We start from the raw sequence: 13,349 nt of genomic DNA, 5'->3' as shown, positions 1-13,349 counted from the left end.
AAAAAAATATATATACAGACCCCGTGGACACATTGACGTTTTTTTGTTGATTATTATTACATTTTGAGATATCAACAACAGCTTTCTTCTAGTCAGGGGTACCAATGTGATGATTCGTGTGCTGCCATTAGTTATTCAGTTTTGTGGGATTGGTGTTATGGCGCCCTCTGGTGCCCTCAGACTGAAATATGATTATTAGCCGTTTGGGCTGTTTTGAAAAGCCAGATTATCCTGCTCGGGGCACCCTTCTACTTTTTTTTTTTTTTGCATTGTGTATGATCCCAGCAGGTATGTTTTTTATGATAATCTTAATCACAAATTAATATGCCATGTAAGCACAACATAAATTGAAATAATGAAAGTTGAAATGACATTGATACAGGGCCTCTCTTAAGGACAGACCCTCAAGATCAGGTAATAAAGTCCATGTGAACGCCCTTATTACAGTCAGATAATGTTGTATTTTAGTAGTGACATTTTTTTTTTAATTACAAGTTAATAATATTACCAGAAACTAATTGTCACACAGGGAACCTACAGCTTTTGCAGGTGCCTCTGGGTCTGGGGCCCCAGAGCAAGTTGCCAGTTTTGCACGGTTGGTAATCTGGCCTTCATTTTTTATATATTTGCCATTCCTTTGCCATTCCTGTTCTCATTATCTTAAATAGTACGAATATATATCAGTTAAAAAAAATGGCCCACAGACAAAGAGAGAGAGAGTGATGGTCATGAACCAGGGAAGCGTAAGTGACTACATGTGACAGCACACCACACTTTATCCATAGCAGCCCTGTAGAGAAGAGCCTGCCTGCTCGCCAAGGCCTCCATCTGTCTGTGGCCCTGCGAGGAGTATCCGCTATTCACCACACTTACACTCTGCCCCATGCTGGTCTGCTTGGTCCACGCCAACGCAAACTCTGCTGGTGAGAGCTATATTTACAAACAGCTGTCGTGGCACTGGGTACCATGATGAGGGAGAAATACTGTTGTGAGCAGATTAACTGTCCCGTCCCTAACATATTACGGTATCAACTCAATCTAGCAGTGATTCATAAAATATTGTCTCTCTCAAAATGTTTGTGGAAAGAAAATGTTGACAATGCATGCATAAAAGCAATATACTGAGCCAACTTTATATCATTTTATTTCAATATTTTCTCCTTAATAGAAATGTATGTGTAAATAAACATTTGTTGCAGGAGACTAACAGGCAAATAGAGGAGCATCAGTCAAACGACACAGCAGAGTAAAGGGCAAGTTTGGCAAGTTTGTTATCTAGACATGATGCCATGTGGAGCACAGCAATGTTTCAAACACTTGGAATAAAAAAAAAACATCTTAGCACAGAAGCCTACATTGCACATGGCTACTTCATAATATTGTCACAATTAAAATACCTCTTATACAAACCCAAGAAATATTCATTCACAGAAACAGAGCAAATTAAATCCACAGGTTTGCTCATGTTTACTGAATGTATTTTCTCCTCCTCTTCTTTTGGTCTCAAGTTACAGTCATCTAAATTGCACAATCTTATTTTTTGTTGTTGCATAAAACACATCCTTTCGTGCACTGTTTAAAGAGTTACAGATTGAAGCCTTCCTTTTCTCCCACCGTCTTTCATTTTTCTCCACCTCATTTCCTCATTATCACTACTGCTCAGTCTAATTGATCACCCTTCCAAAACCTAAACCACCCTGCTTACAGAGGGAAGACCAGGAACCCAGAGAAGGTGGAGTACTTCCAGCCTCCCATCAGGTTGCCTCTCTCCAGTCTGAGGTAGGCCTTGTCCCCCTTCTCCATAATCACCAGGCCGGCGTTAGTGGCAGCTTCTCTGGTCACATCCTGGTCCCCGGCGAAAGCTGAAATCATTGCCCAGCCATTCAACATCAAGCTGACCTAAGAGAGAGCAAATTAAGCTGATTATATAGGGCATGTCGCTACATTGTAATAACAACTTTAAGTGTTGTACTGTAGTTGAGGTATCGTACCTGAATAGTTTGTCTATTGTAGGCCTTTACAACATGGAAGTTGAAACTGTACACACCTCTTCTCGGTGCAAGGAAGACACTACTCTCTTGGTCAAAATGAGTGCCCACGTTCACCAAAATCTGATGCAACAGCAACGGAGGGAGAAAAAGGAGGAAGGCATGCTCTTGGGTCATTCTTGCTTAAATTTACTCAAATTCTAGTATATAATGTATATAGTATATAAACATAGAATTGAATTGAATAAATCGGGCCCATTCTCATCGATACCCGATCCAGCTATTTGTCAGTGTCATTCCGATATATTCAATATCAGTATTGGATCGGTGTATCCCTAATTTAAACTGCCAAATGTCTTCCTGTAACTTAAAGACACAAGAAGCAATTACATACTCACATTATCAAAGTAGATGATCATGGTGCGGTTGCTCATGTCCGTGGGCTCGTGGTTGGTCTGGCGGCTGGCGGAGAAGGCCACCCGTCCGGAGCCAGAGCGGACCGACATGCCCAGGGCGTTACCGGCGGGCTCGGATGAAGGAGTGGAGTCACACACGACCAAGCATTTCCCCTCGAGGATGATGGGCTCTGTGTCATTCTGGCTCCTAGACTCCATAGGCCCCCACAACAGGAGCACACCCAACAGTATGGGGATGTCGAAGGTGACTGACCTGGGGTGCATGACTGAACCTGGGATGTTTAGTCGAATATCTCTTTGGACAACTTGAAATGAAAACAAACATGCTATGGTGAAACAAATTGTGAAAATGTTCCAAACTGTAACTTCTATGTAGTTTTGGCTGGTACCAGCTGACGTACATTAATATTCACCCAGGCAACAATAGCACCAGCAGATGGGTCTCAGAACCAAATAATATTCAGAAAATACTTAGAATTCTTCATTGGCCATAGCTGTCAATCATTCCCTTTCTGTCTGTCTTTCTAGTTTTTCTTGTTTGCCCTCATAAATCCAAAATCTCTTCAGGGTCCTACGTGCCGTGTCAGCAGGGGCCAGAATGACAATCACAAAAAAATCTCTTGGTATTTTCAAGTTGATTTCATCAGCAAAAAAACCTGATAAGAATGCCAACGAGAAGTAGCTAGGAAAGGGAAGAAAGGGTTTGCGAAGACAAGGTGCAGCAAAGTGAGCGAAGATCAGTCTTTAACTGATGGAGATGGAAGGAAAGATGGGGTGATAAAAGATGCTGATGAGAGGTGAGGAAAAAAACAGATGAGGTAAGATTCTGGAGAGGTGACAGGGAAAGGATGTAGGACCCAGAAGGGAGCGAGAAAGAGAGAGGGTGTGGGGGAACAACTCCACTGAGTGACCATCTGTCTTTTACACGTATCCCCCCTCCCTCCCAACGCCGCTCAACACGAATTCCCTCACACGACACACACACTCTTTCTCTCACTTGTGCTTTTGTTTCACACTCAAATATCCGTAAAAAAAAAAAAAGTCACTTATTATCATCTTTCTTTTAGGTTCTCTCCACGTTCAACAACCTTTCTGTTATTTAACTCATATAAAAAAAAAATTGACCTCATGTGATGCCATTAAGTTTAAACTGTGCATTTTAAGTCATTTATGTCTGCCCAAGATGAGCAACAGCGTGTGTAAAAAAATCAGTCTGTTTAGCTTTATTGAAACATATTTCATCGCACACAAATACATCTGCTTTGTGGTTGGAGAATGATTCTAATTATTGCAAAGGCATCAACTATTCACCTTAAAACAAGTGTTCTAAAATTACCAGTCTACTTTTCGCTGTGCAGTGCAATCCTAGGATTTTAAGTGAATAAAAAAAAAAAAAATGATCACCTGTTTCCTTCTGAACAATCTTGTATTCCACATATATCAGGTTCCCCCCCTGGCTGGAGTAGTGTTATATGGTCAAAAATCCTCGTTGTCTTGCTCGCCTATCACATTATTTCACAGCACGGCAGTCAGTCTGATCGTAACCAAGCCAGAGTATGCTCTGATCTTTCTCTCTGTCTTTCCCCGTTTTCTCTTTCTCTCTCCCAGCCACCCCCCTTTCCTTCTGCTTCTTTCTCACCCTTTATGTTACAGTACATCCGCCCACTCACCTTTACAGTGAAATAAAGAAAATAGGAAAATAATTGGGCATCTGAGCTGCTTCAAAGAGTAACGTTAGCACGTGAGTGTCAGTTGTTTTCCTTTTTTCCTTTTAAATCCAATCAAATTGGTTATTGCTTCTTGTGTCTTCAAGCTGAGTTCAAAAGGATCACATGTCTGTGCACCTTCATAGGAAATGCTTTATGTAGATAGGTAGCTTATTTTATAAGACATCAGATATCAGACTGGATTAACAGGATATAGCATCAATTTCTCTGTGAGGATATTGGTTTAGTGTTTTTTTCTTTTCTTTTTAGTATATGAACAAATAAACCAGCCTGATGAAATATAGACATCATTTTGTATTTACAAAATGTAGCTTTCAGTAAAACTGAGGTAGCTTATCGGAGATGCTTTAAAACATCTGGCAAATCATTTCTGAAATCAAAAGTTAACAACATTTACAACCTTCTTTAACACAATTGTAATATCTTTAAATCACCAGGCATTTGCAGTTTGGATCACTATGGAATGAACAACACATAACACCTATATTTTGTCCTTTTTCAAAGGAGCCCCTTCATTTGCTGTCCAACTAAGATCCACTCATATTCACTCATTGAATGCTTTATTTTCAAATATATCTGATATTTCCATGTCAATATCACCTGATCACAGTTTTAGGGATATGGTTTATTGTCTTTTTGAGGAAGAAGATGAGCTCGGGCTGAGATCTGAGAGGAGAGAAACATCAGAGAAGGCTCCAGAAGTGGGGAAATAAATTAACACCACTTTGTCTTGACTTTGTCTAAGTTAAACCAGCCTGTTGTCTGTCAGCATTACTTTTTCCTTCTTCCCCTTTTCTCCACCTCAGAGTTTGACGATAGAGATGCGGCTGTTGAGCTCAGCTTTGTAGAGTCCAAAGCCCAAGCACACCGGCTGAGTGAACGAGGTGGAGAAAGTGTAGAGGTGGGTCAGGTTGTTTGATGGTCCCACCTCGGAGTAGGTGACGGTGCCTGCGCCGTAGTCCACGGCAACGGCAACTCGGTTGCCGGTCATTTGGTACGTGAGGCGGGTCTTCCTGCGGTTGTGCCAGGCAGCCAGCTTCCTGTCATGCTGTTGTGTCAAGCTCCATGATACCTGGACATGTAAGAAAGGCATTTTAATCAAGGGATCTGTTTTCCTTTTGGTTGAAACTTAACAATGGATTTGTCTATTGGCAGAAAATGAATTGCCAACAATTTCGATAATTAGTAATAAAGAAAAGTCTTTTTTTAAGCGAAATGAAAAAAATTCAACAGTTATTGCTTCTCAAAAGTAAAAATGTTCTGCCTTTCTCTGATGTCTACGATAGTAAACCACATTATCTTTGAGGGTGGGACTGTTGGTTAGACAAAACAAGCAATCTAAATTGCACTCTGGGAAATTGGAATTCTTTTCAACTTTTTTCTAATATGTTATAGACCCTACGATAAATTGATCAATAATAAAAATAATAATGCATTTACATAATGCATACTGTAAGGCATTTACAGTATACCTTGTTGTTCCCAAAGGCATTGCCATCTTTCCCCTTCCGTCCAATACTTCTATAGCAGATGCCAATATCCCAGAATCCCTCAGCCTCCAGCTCCCAGAAGTGAGTCCCAGAGGTGAAGGCCTGGGTGGTGAGGACCTGCGGCCAGTGGTCGAAACGTTCGGGGTGAGCAGCGCAGGGCAGGCGGTTTTTAACCCGTGTCACTGAGCGAAGATCATCAGAGATGCTCAACAGAGGATGGGCTGTGTTAGTGTCCAGAGTCAAAGGACTGGATACTGTTTCAGAGGGGAATAAAATAAAGTAAAAGTTAAAAAAAAAATAATAATTAGAGCCAGGCTAGCTGTTTCCTTGTTTCCAGTCTTGATGTAGAGCTGGGCAATATGGAGAAAATCAAATATCACGATATTGTAGGGTTGACTATTGGTGCTTTTACAAAAATATTTACTCAATGAGATTTGTGATAAACAATCATCAGTAATGTGGATAATATGATTAAGTGCATAAAGGCAAATAAAACAGCTAGTAAGTTTGGTAAATTGAGACAATGACATGACTTTATTGTAATGCAGCGTTTAAAACCAGGAAAAGACAACACTACCTGTCATATTGCGATTTTACGATTTCCAAAAGACGATATCTAGCCTCATATATCGATACCGATATGATATCGATATATTGCCCAGCCCTATCTTAATGCTAATCTAAAATAAGATAAGATAAGCTAAACTAAGACAACCACCTGCTGGCTATAGCTTCATATTTAATGAACAAACATGAGAATGGTATTAATTTTCCTCATCAGACTCTCGGCAAGAAAGCGGAAAAAGCGTATTTCCAAAAATATTATCAAACCAGTCCATGCCACTCACAGAGCTCCCTCTTGAGTTCACTGAGGCAGCGGAGGGTGCCGGTGATAAACTCTCGATACTTGCTCTCGATGTCCTCCAAGATGTGTTTCCTGTCCAGACTGACGGCATCAGGGATAAAAAGTGGGTTGTTCAGGTCAGCTAGTAACCTAGAAAGAACGCAACAAACATTGCAGGAGGAAAACCTTGAAGCTGGAGCACATACAGACTAAAGGCTTGTGTAGTGAAATAATTGCTTTCAACCGTTCATTTTGTCGTCCCTTTATGTCTCATGGTCATTTCCATCTTCCACATACAAAGACTGTCTACCTACACACACATCAACGCGCCTAGTGAAGCTGACTTACTTTGTGTCATCTGATTGAAAGGCCTGAGGAAAGAATAGTCAAGGACAGCCCGAGAAAAACAAGACATAAAAATGATTAATTTACAGAAAGAACTACAAATGTCTCTGTGTATCCAGCCCAGCTGAGAAGAAAGCAAACAAACACAAAGTTGAACCCTTAGTCAAACTAACCACATCTGTGGCCCTGGATACCATATTTTCCTTACACAACATTTAATACAAATATTTGCAGTAAATGGCTCTGCTTAGACTCTTAAAGTACTATAACTTAAAACTGTTTGAGGACAGCATCTTCTGTTGAGTTAAAAACTAAACTATTTGCCTCTTTTAAAAAAAGAAAAGATGAATTGGCTTTGTGCTACAACAATGGCAAGTCGAGCTGGGTTATTGAGATATTCTGCTTAGCACACCAGAAGGTATGTTGTTATCAATTGTATCAACGGTTCATTTCCACAACTGAGAGCACTGTATCATATTATTCACAGTGGCTACCCTACTTATAATATACAATTCCAGGTATGATCAGGATCATGTACTTCTTTTTACGACCTAGCTACCTAGCTCTCAACAAATCCGTCAATATAGAGCAGCATGTCTGTTTAGCACCAAGTCTTACCCAGATGAGCAGGAAGGGGTCCGTCTCTGCCAGCAGTGAGGCCAGGTAGCGCTGTATGCTCAGCGCCTGGCACATGTCGCTTCTCACCCTGGAGCAGTCTTCATGCACACGCTTTATGACCTGCTGTTTCTCCTTCTTGGTGATCTCCCTCAGAGCGTCTACCAGCCTTTTCACCTGGACCTGCAGGTCTAAACCCAGCCGCTCCACCTGGGTGTGATCCTTCTTCAGAGAGTCCTGAAGTCATGAGAGATTGGTGGCCGGATCAGTGATTGAGACATAAACAAAACATCTGATCCATTTAAAAACACTTCAACACGGTCAGTGTACCATTTGGGTCATAACTTGAGCAGTACAGGGTGTACAGAACATCTACTGAAAGAGCCATTATGTTGTGTTTTCCTTAAAGATTTTTTACTCACAGCCATGGTTGAATCAATGCCCTCATGCTCTTTGAGGATTTGCACTCCATCTTTCAGCTTCTCCTCTGCTTTGCTGAGCAGGACCTGGAGAATGACCTGTGGAATCACACATAGATGAGCAGACACACATTCATAAACAAAAAAACAAACACATATGGTCTTCCAGCTGACCTTCAGATCCTCTTCCACTTGTCTCAGTGCCTTCACTTTGTGCTGAGCATGGCCTCCGTCCAGCAGACAGTCACTACACACATACACCCTCTCATCGGCACAATAGTAGCGCAATATCTCTGTGTGTGTCGGGCACCTTCGCTGGGAAAGGTCCCCCAGCGGATCCACCAACAGGTGGGTGCTAAACGCCGGTCTCTCCAAATGGGGTTGGAGGTGTTCGGCACACAGTGACACTTCACACTTCAGGCAGGTCTTGACAGCCAACAGTGGCTGTCCCTCTACTGCCTTGGGAGGGCAGCAGTCACACAGCACTTCACCGTGCTCCTCCTGACACTGGGGGCAGGTGAAGCGACTTTTGCCCTCAGCCTGGACACTCCAAGCCTCGCGGATGCAGGCGGAACAGAAGCTGTGACCACAGGGCAGGGGGTGGGCCTGGCTGAAGAAGTCTCGGCACACAGAGCAGGTCAGCTCTTCCTCCAGGGACGACATAGTGAGCAGATGAAGGGTCCCGGATGTGTGTGTGTGTGTGTGTGTGTGTCACACAATGCTACTAACTAAACAGTGAATACACAAGAGAGAAATCAAAATCACATTGATGATTTGGATTGCAGTCAGTAATTGTACATGCTGAGAAAAGGTAATCAGACATCATGTTGTGGGCCTGTGCAACACCAAATGAAAGACATTTGCACAAGTCACATTCTGCTGTTACATGTAAGAATGCAGCGACGGTTAATAAGACACAGCGTGTATTGAGCTGGTGGCAAGTGGGAAGTCCTTGTTTCATTCCAACTGTGCACCAGTAATCCTGTCTACTGGGCTTTTGCCTACCGTGCTCTATGAATAGAATACTTAACCACTATTACTGGGAAAATGTGCGTTGGACAAAAATAACACCTCATGACCTTTTGGAAGGAAGTAGGTGATCAATACATAAAAAAAAAAAAAAAAAAGAGTGACTTGCTGGTTATCAGAGTAAGGGTAAAGGGTTGCAACACTGACCTTAGATGAGCGTTAACTCGACTCAGTCAGGCCCAAAGGGGATCAGGAGATCATCCTTGACAGCTTGTTAGCCTGATTTACTCTCTACATGTGCTCTGCGTTTACATGTTTAACCACCAACTCACATATGTTCATCTCAACTGAATTTAAGGATACATTTAAATAAATGTCAATAACAAAAGTAGAGTTTCTTACCTGTTGGTGACCTGGTGTTTGCAGACTGTGGCCATCGATGAGTGTATGTGGAGGCTAATCCTAACAGATTCACCTCCCCCTAGTGGCACTGGACCCAGAGAAGTCACATGAGCCTGAGTAGGAGGGGGGTGCGGGGGAAATTATTAGGTAACTTAGAAGTAAACAGTTATCAGAAGATTTGTCTTATTTATTTTTAGTACTGTTAGTCCACCTTTTAAACCACCCTGACATCTGCATGTTGTGTTTTTATATTGTGGTGTGAAACCTTTTTGAGTTCATCTTTATAACAGTGGTCCTACTTTGCACACTTTATATGGCATTGTAAGTGGAAAAAAAAAAAAAAAACTCTTTCCCTCTGTCTGTGGTACATATCACATGTTTTCCTGACTTTGGTTTTTGGGCACGTACATTCTATAATTGCAGCTGCACACACAAGCACTGGTTTACTTTCACTTCATTGAGGATTTAACTGATTGTACATTTCCAAGTCATCAATTTTAAAAGATCAAAAGAGGTGTATTTCATATACCTCAGAGGACAGTTTTTTCTATAGCCCTTAAAAAACCACAAAAACAACTTCAGGCTGATTCCGTCAGGATAAATTATCAAATGCTACAAAGCAACAAGTTATACAAGGACGCTCAGGGCATCCACTGCATGTAGAGAAATGGGGGGAAAGAATTCACTGTACATGTATCATCTGCATGTACACACACTTGTACATATTATGTATCCTAATGACTTTGGAGATCCTTCACATTTTCCTCTAGCGCCCCCATGAGGTTGACTTTTGTATTTTTAAGTGAAATGTTTCAACAACTTTTGGATGGATTGTCATTAACTGTGTGCACATATTCATGTCCCCCTCAGGATGAATTGTAGCAACTTTGGTGATGATCTGACGTTTTCTCTGGACAAATAAGGGTAATCTTCTTCAGTTTAAAGGAAGAGTTTAACATTTTGGGAAGCTTATTTTCTTTCTTGCCTAGAGTTAGCTGAGAAGGTGGATACCACTCTCGTGTCTGTCTGTTAAATATGAAGCAGCCGCTTTGCTTCACTTAGTTTAGCTTAGCTTAGCATAAAGATTGGAAGCAGGTAGAAACAATCTCGCGGTAAAACCACACCTTTTCTTTTTTTTTTATATATAATTTTTTGGGGCATTTTATACCTTTATTTCCACAGTACAGATGAAGACATGAAAGGGGAGAAAGAGGGGGAATGACATGCAGCAAAGGGCAGCAGGTCGGAGTCGAACCCGCGGCAGTTTGGTATCTGTACGGGTGAAACAAACAATATGTAACATGTTAATTAGTTAGCTTTAAATGTGCTGGTAATACACTTTGCTGCTGCAGCCTTACTTGGTCTGGTATGACCAGTATCATACCGTAGCTAATGTTAGCTAAGATAAAGCTGCTTTACTGACATTAGCCTACTTAGTCACTTTGCTGACTCCACATGCTATGAAAAGTTACACTTGAATTTTACCAGAAAGTGGCTGGTGTTACATAGCCTTGCTTTAATGCATTTGTGTGTGGAAGCATGTATATGGTTATATTAATTGTTCATGTATATACTATATATAATGTGTAATCATGACTATGGGGGCAAAAACAAAGTGGTGCTTTCAAAAGTGCTGCTCTGTCTTTCTACATGATCTGTTTTGCATTGTTTTGTATATTACCACCATGGGATAAGTGTGATCCCCACATTCGTATCTCCCAGAGAGAAACTGGTTTACATAATTCCTTTCCAATGAAAGAGGTGGATGAAAGGCTACTAAAAAAAAATTATAACTGCTTTGCTGAAAGACAGTAACTAACTTCACTGCTCGAGCAGGAAATAATTCACCCTCTTCTGATACATTGATCTTGATAGTTGTTGTTTTTTTAAGTTCACAGCTGGTGTTGGAAAACTTAAACAAATATAAAAGATACCAATATTTAACTTGGATGCAAAACATTTTATCTGTGTCTTTCATTTACGTACAGGTCAGTTTGTTTTTGTTTAAGAATGTTTGCAGGAAGTTACACCCAGTATAATTTATCCGATGAGCACAACTTTATCAGGCTCTCTGCTAAAGGTAGTCATGCTCTCTCACCACACAATAAATGGAAAACAGCAACAACAAAAATATGACTTCATTGTAAAAAACTGCAGAGCTGAAAGCATCAAGGTTGATACAGATACAGATGTCCAACGACAGCCAGATGACTGGGATACATGAAAATGCTTCACTCTGGTGTAAAGACTCTGTCTATTACACAAATACCATGGGTATCGTGGTGGACTGGGTGATATTCCTTGTAGGACTACCTGAAGTCTGCCTGTCCTGCTACGCTCTCCTGCGTCTACTCAAGAAGGACAGAGCATCTCCGATCTTCGCCATAAACCTGCTCCTGTCAGATCTCATTCAGATCGGAATCACGGTCGTCTTTATCGTGAGTCGGTTCTTTGATGCCACCTTCTACCCCACCATCAAGGCCCGCTGCATCGCACGACTGTTTGTCCGCTTGGGACTGACCTCCAGTTTGGGTTTCATGTTGCTGATTTCTGCAGAGAGGTATTTAATGGTGGCCTGTCCACTGTGGTACTTCACTAAGAACAGTGCAAAGATATCCATCCTGATCTCAGTGTGCATGTGGACATTTTCACTGGCCTACTCTTCTTTGGATTATGCCTTCTTAATCCACACCAGATTCTCCTTGTTGCTGTTCTCCATCATCTGCCTCCTCCCTGCCCCGTTTCTTGTGGGTCTCTTCGCAGCCACGTGGAAAGCCCTCAACAAGAGTACAGCCATGAGACATGAAACGGAAAATAGGAGGAGAGTTTTGGGGGTTCTGGGCCTGGTGTTGGGGTCGTACACAGTTTTGTTCTTGCCCTTCGGTTTCAGGAACCTCTACTACTCGATCAAAGGTGACAATGCCTCAGAGGATTTTTCCAGTGTCTTGACCAGTGCTCTGGTCTATCTTAGCCCTTTAATAGACTCTTTACTCTATGTTTTCATTAGGAGGGACATAAGGGACACAGTGGAAGTGTTTCCATGCTGCAAAACACCTCTGATGAAGCTTAAGGAATTTATGGACAAGCTAACAGACACTTCCCAGACAGAGACGGCTTTGTAATTAATTGGATAAGTGGTTTAAAAAGCCAACTGCATTTAGAAAGAAATTTTTCGTCACACCCCTTGTATCGTGGCTTAGACTTATCTGTTTTTCTCATGACATGCCAAACTACTTTGCATTTCAGAATTACCTTACAAACCAGAAGTGTCAATTTTTACATCAGGGCCCATATCACAAAGCAGGGGAAATGAAGTCAGCTGGAAAACCCAAACCACTATAATAATGCTGTTTCTTAGGGGCACACCCTTTAGCGTCTGCCCCAGTGTGCCTACCCCCACATTGTCTGAACAACTAAAGATGCCTCTGAGCATGAGCTGAAGAAACTCTTTATAGAGGGGCATTATTTGTGAATAAGAATATAAGTGTCTTTGCTTATTACCTGCTCTTACTGTATTTTTTTCTTTAAAACATTGATTGTTTAAAAAAAAAAAGAAAACGTGCATTGTCTACACTTTACAGATAGGTTTATTATTAAAATGATCAGGTAAACTTGAGCCACATTTAAATAATAAGATACTCAAGCTAATTGCAACTATGTCTATGAGAGACACCTAGTGGCTTTACTGATGTAAGACCAGAGCACCTGTCAGCCACAGTGTGCCAGGAGACATGGTAGTGAGTTGATAAGACATGTCCAATCAATATAATGGTAATTCAAAAAAGTTGGAAAATTGTCCAAGCAACATGATGATGTTCAACAGAACTGCAATAGAGAAGGTGGGTGAATTATCTTGGTTAAATTGTCATGTATAGATAATAATATGCCATCCCAGTTCGTAGCCTTTCAGCACCAGATACAGCAGGCTGAGTGAATCAACAAATACTGTAAACGATCACTGCATTTTTGCAAATAGACATTGTGAAAAATATCACTTTTGACACTTTTGATCAATAATGATGGAGTTTCTTCAAAGTTAGTCATTTTTCATAAAGTGTCTACATGAATGTTGTCTGTGCACGTGTTCTCATTGTAGATGCCTGATATGTGGTATCCTGGTTTATATTAATTTCA

The 13,349-nt window shown here is 41.2% G+C and overlaps 2 protein-coding genes across 4 annotated transcripts; both read right to left on the bottom strand.

Moving 5' to 3' along the window:
* Nucleotides 1-1,127: 1,127 nt before the first annotated feature.
* cbln12 (cerebellin 12) lies at nt 1,128-4,435 on the bottom strand. Of its 2 annotated transcripts, none has more exons than XM_039815604.1 (4): nt 3,809-4,435; nt 2,387-2,709; nt 1,992-2,111; nt 1,128-1,899 (listed from the first exon to the last, which is right to left on the bottom strand). In XM_039815604.1, exons 2-4 carry the CDS (start codon nt 2,666-2,668, stop codon nt 1,702-1,704), a joined length of 600 nt encoding a protein of 199 aa, XP_039671538.1. In that variant the 5' UTR covers nt 2,669-2,709; nt 3,809-4,435; the 3' UTR covers nt 1,128-1,701. The 2 variants fall into 2 exon arrangements, with proteins under 2 accessions (XP_039671538.1, XP_039671539.1); XM_039815605.1 differs by lacking the exon at nt 3,809-4,435 and adding an exon at nt 2,806-3,196.
* A 239-nt stretch (nt 4,436-4,674) lies between these two features.
* trim110 (tripartite motif containing 110) lies at nt 4,675-9,331 on the bottom strand. 2 transcript variants are annotated; one of them, XM_039815603.1, is made up of 8 exons: nt 9,216-9,331; nt 8,019-8,572; nt 7,848-7,943; nt 7,429-7,662; nt 6,814-6,836; nt 6,470-6,615; nt 5,604-5,875; nt 4,675-5,203 (listed from the first exon to the last, which is right to left on the bottom strand). In XM_039815603.1, the coding sequence occupies exons 2-8, from the start codon at nt 8,505-8,507 to the stop codon at nt 4,934-4,936; spliced, it is 1,530 nt and encodes a 509-aa protein (XP_039671537.1). In that variant the 5' UTR covers nt 8,508-8,572; nt 9,216-9,331; the 3' UTR covers nt 4,675-4,933. The 2 variants fall into 2 exon arrangements, with proteins under 2 accessions (XP_039671537.1, XP_039671536.1); XM_039815602.1 differs by lacking the exon at nt 9,216-9,331 and having other exon boundaries at nt 8,019-9,207.
* Nucleotides 9,332-13,349: the final 4,018 nt, after the last annotated feature.

The sequence above is a fragment of the Perca fluviatilis genome, chromosome 11 (assembly GCF_010015445.1).
Source record: "Perca fluviatilis chromosome 11, GENO_Pfluv_1.0, whole genome shotgun sequence".
NCBI lineage: Eukaryota > Metazoa > Chordata > Actinopteri > Perciformes > Percidae > Perca > Perca fluviatilis.
The sequence above is the reverse complement of the archived record's forward strand: the minus strand, read 5'-3'. Positions and strand labels throughout refer to the sequence as shown.

Bases quoted from the DNA above. Each gene is read 5' to 3' on its own strand.
- cbln12 (XM_039815604.1), bottom strand. From the start codon at position 2,668: ATGCACCCCAGGTCAGTCACCTTCGACATCCCCATACTGTTGGGTGTG. The intron at 2,112-2,386 runs GTGAGTATGTAA...CTGTTGCATCAG, and splicing joins TGATCATCTACTTTGATAAT to ATTTTGGTGAACGTGGGCAC. The intron at 1,900-1,991 runs GTACGATACCTC...GCTCTCTCTTAG, and splicing joins ACAATAGACAAACTATTCAG to GTCAGCTTGATGTTGAATGG.
- trim110 (XM_039815603.1), bottom strand. From the start codon at position 8,507: ATGTCGTCCCTGGAGGAAGAGCTGACCTGCTCTGTGTGCCGAGACTTC. The intron at 7,663-7,847 runs GTGAGTAAAAAA...TCATGACTTCAG, and splicing joins GCATTGATTCAACCATGGCT to GACTCTCTGAAGAAGGATCA. The intron at 6,837-7,428 runs GTAAGACTTGGT...TTCTTTCCTCAG, and splicing joins ACCCCTTCCTGCTCATCTGG to GCCTTTCAATCAGATGACAC.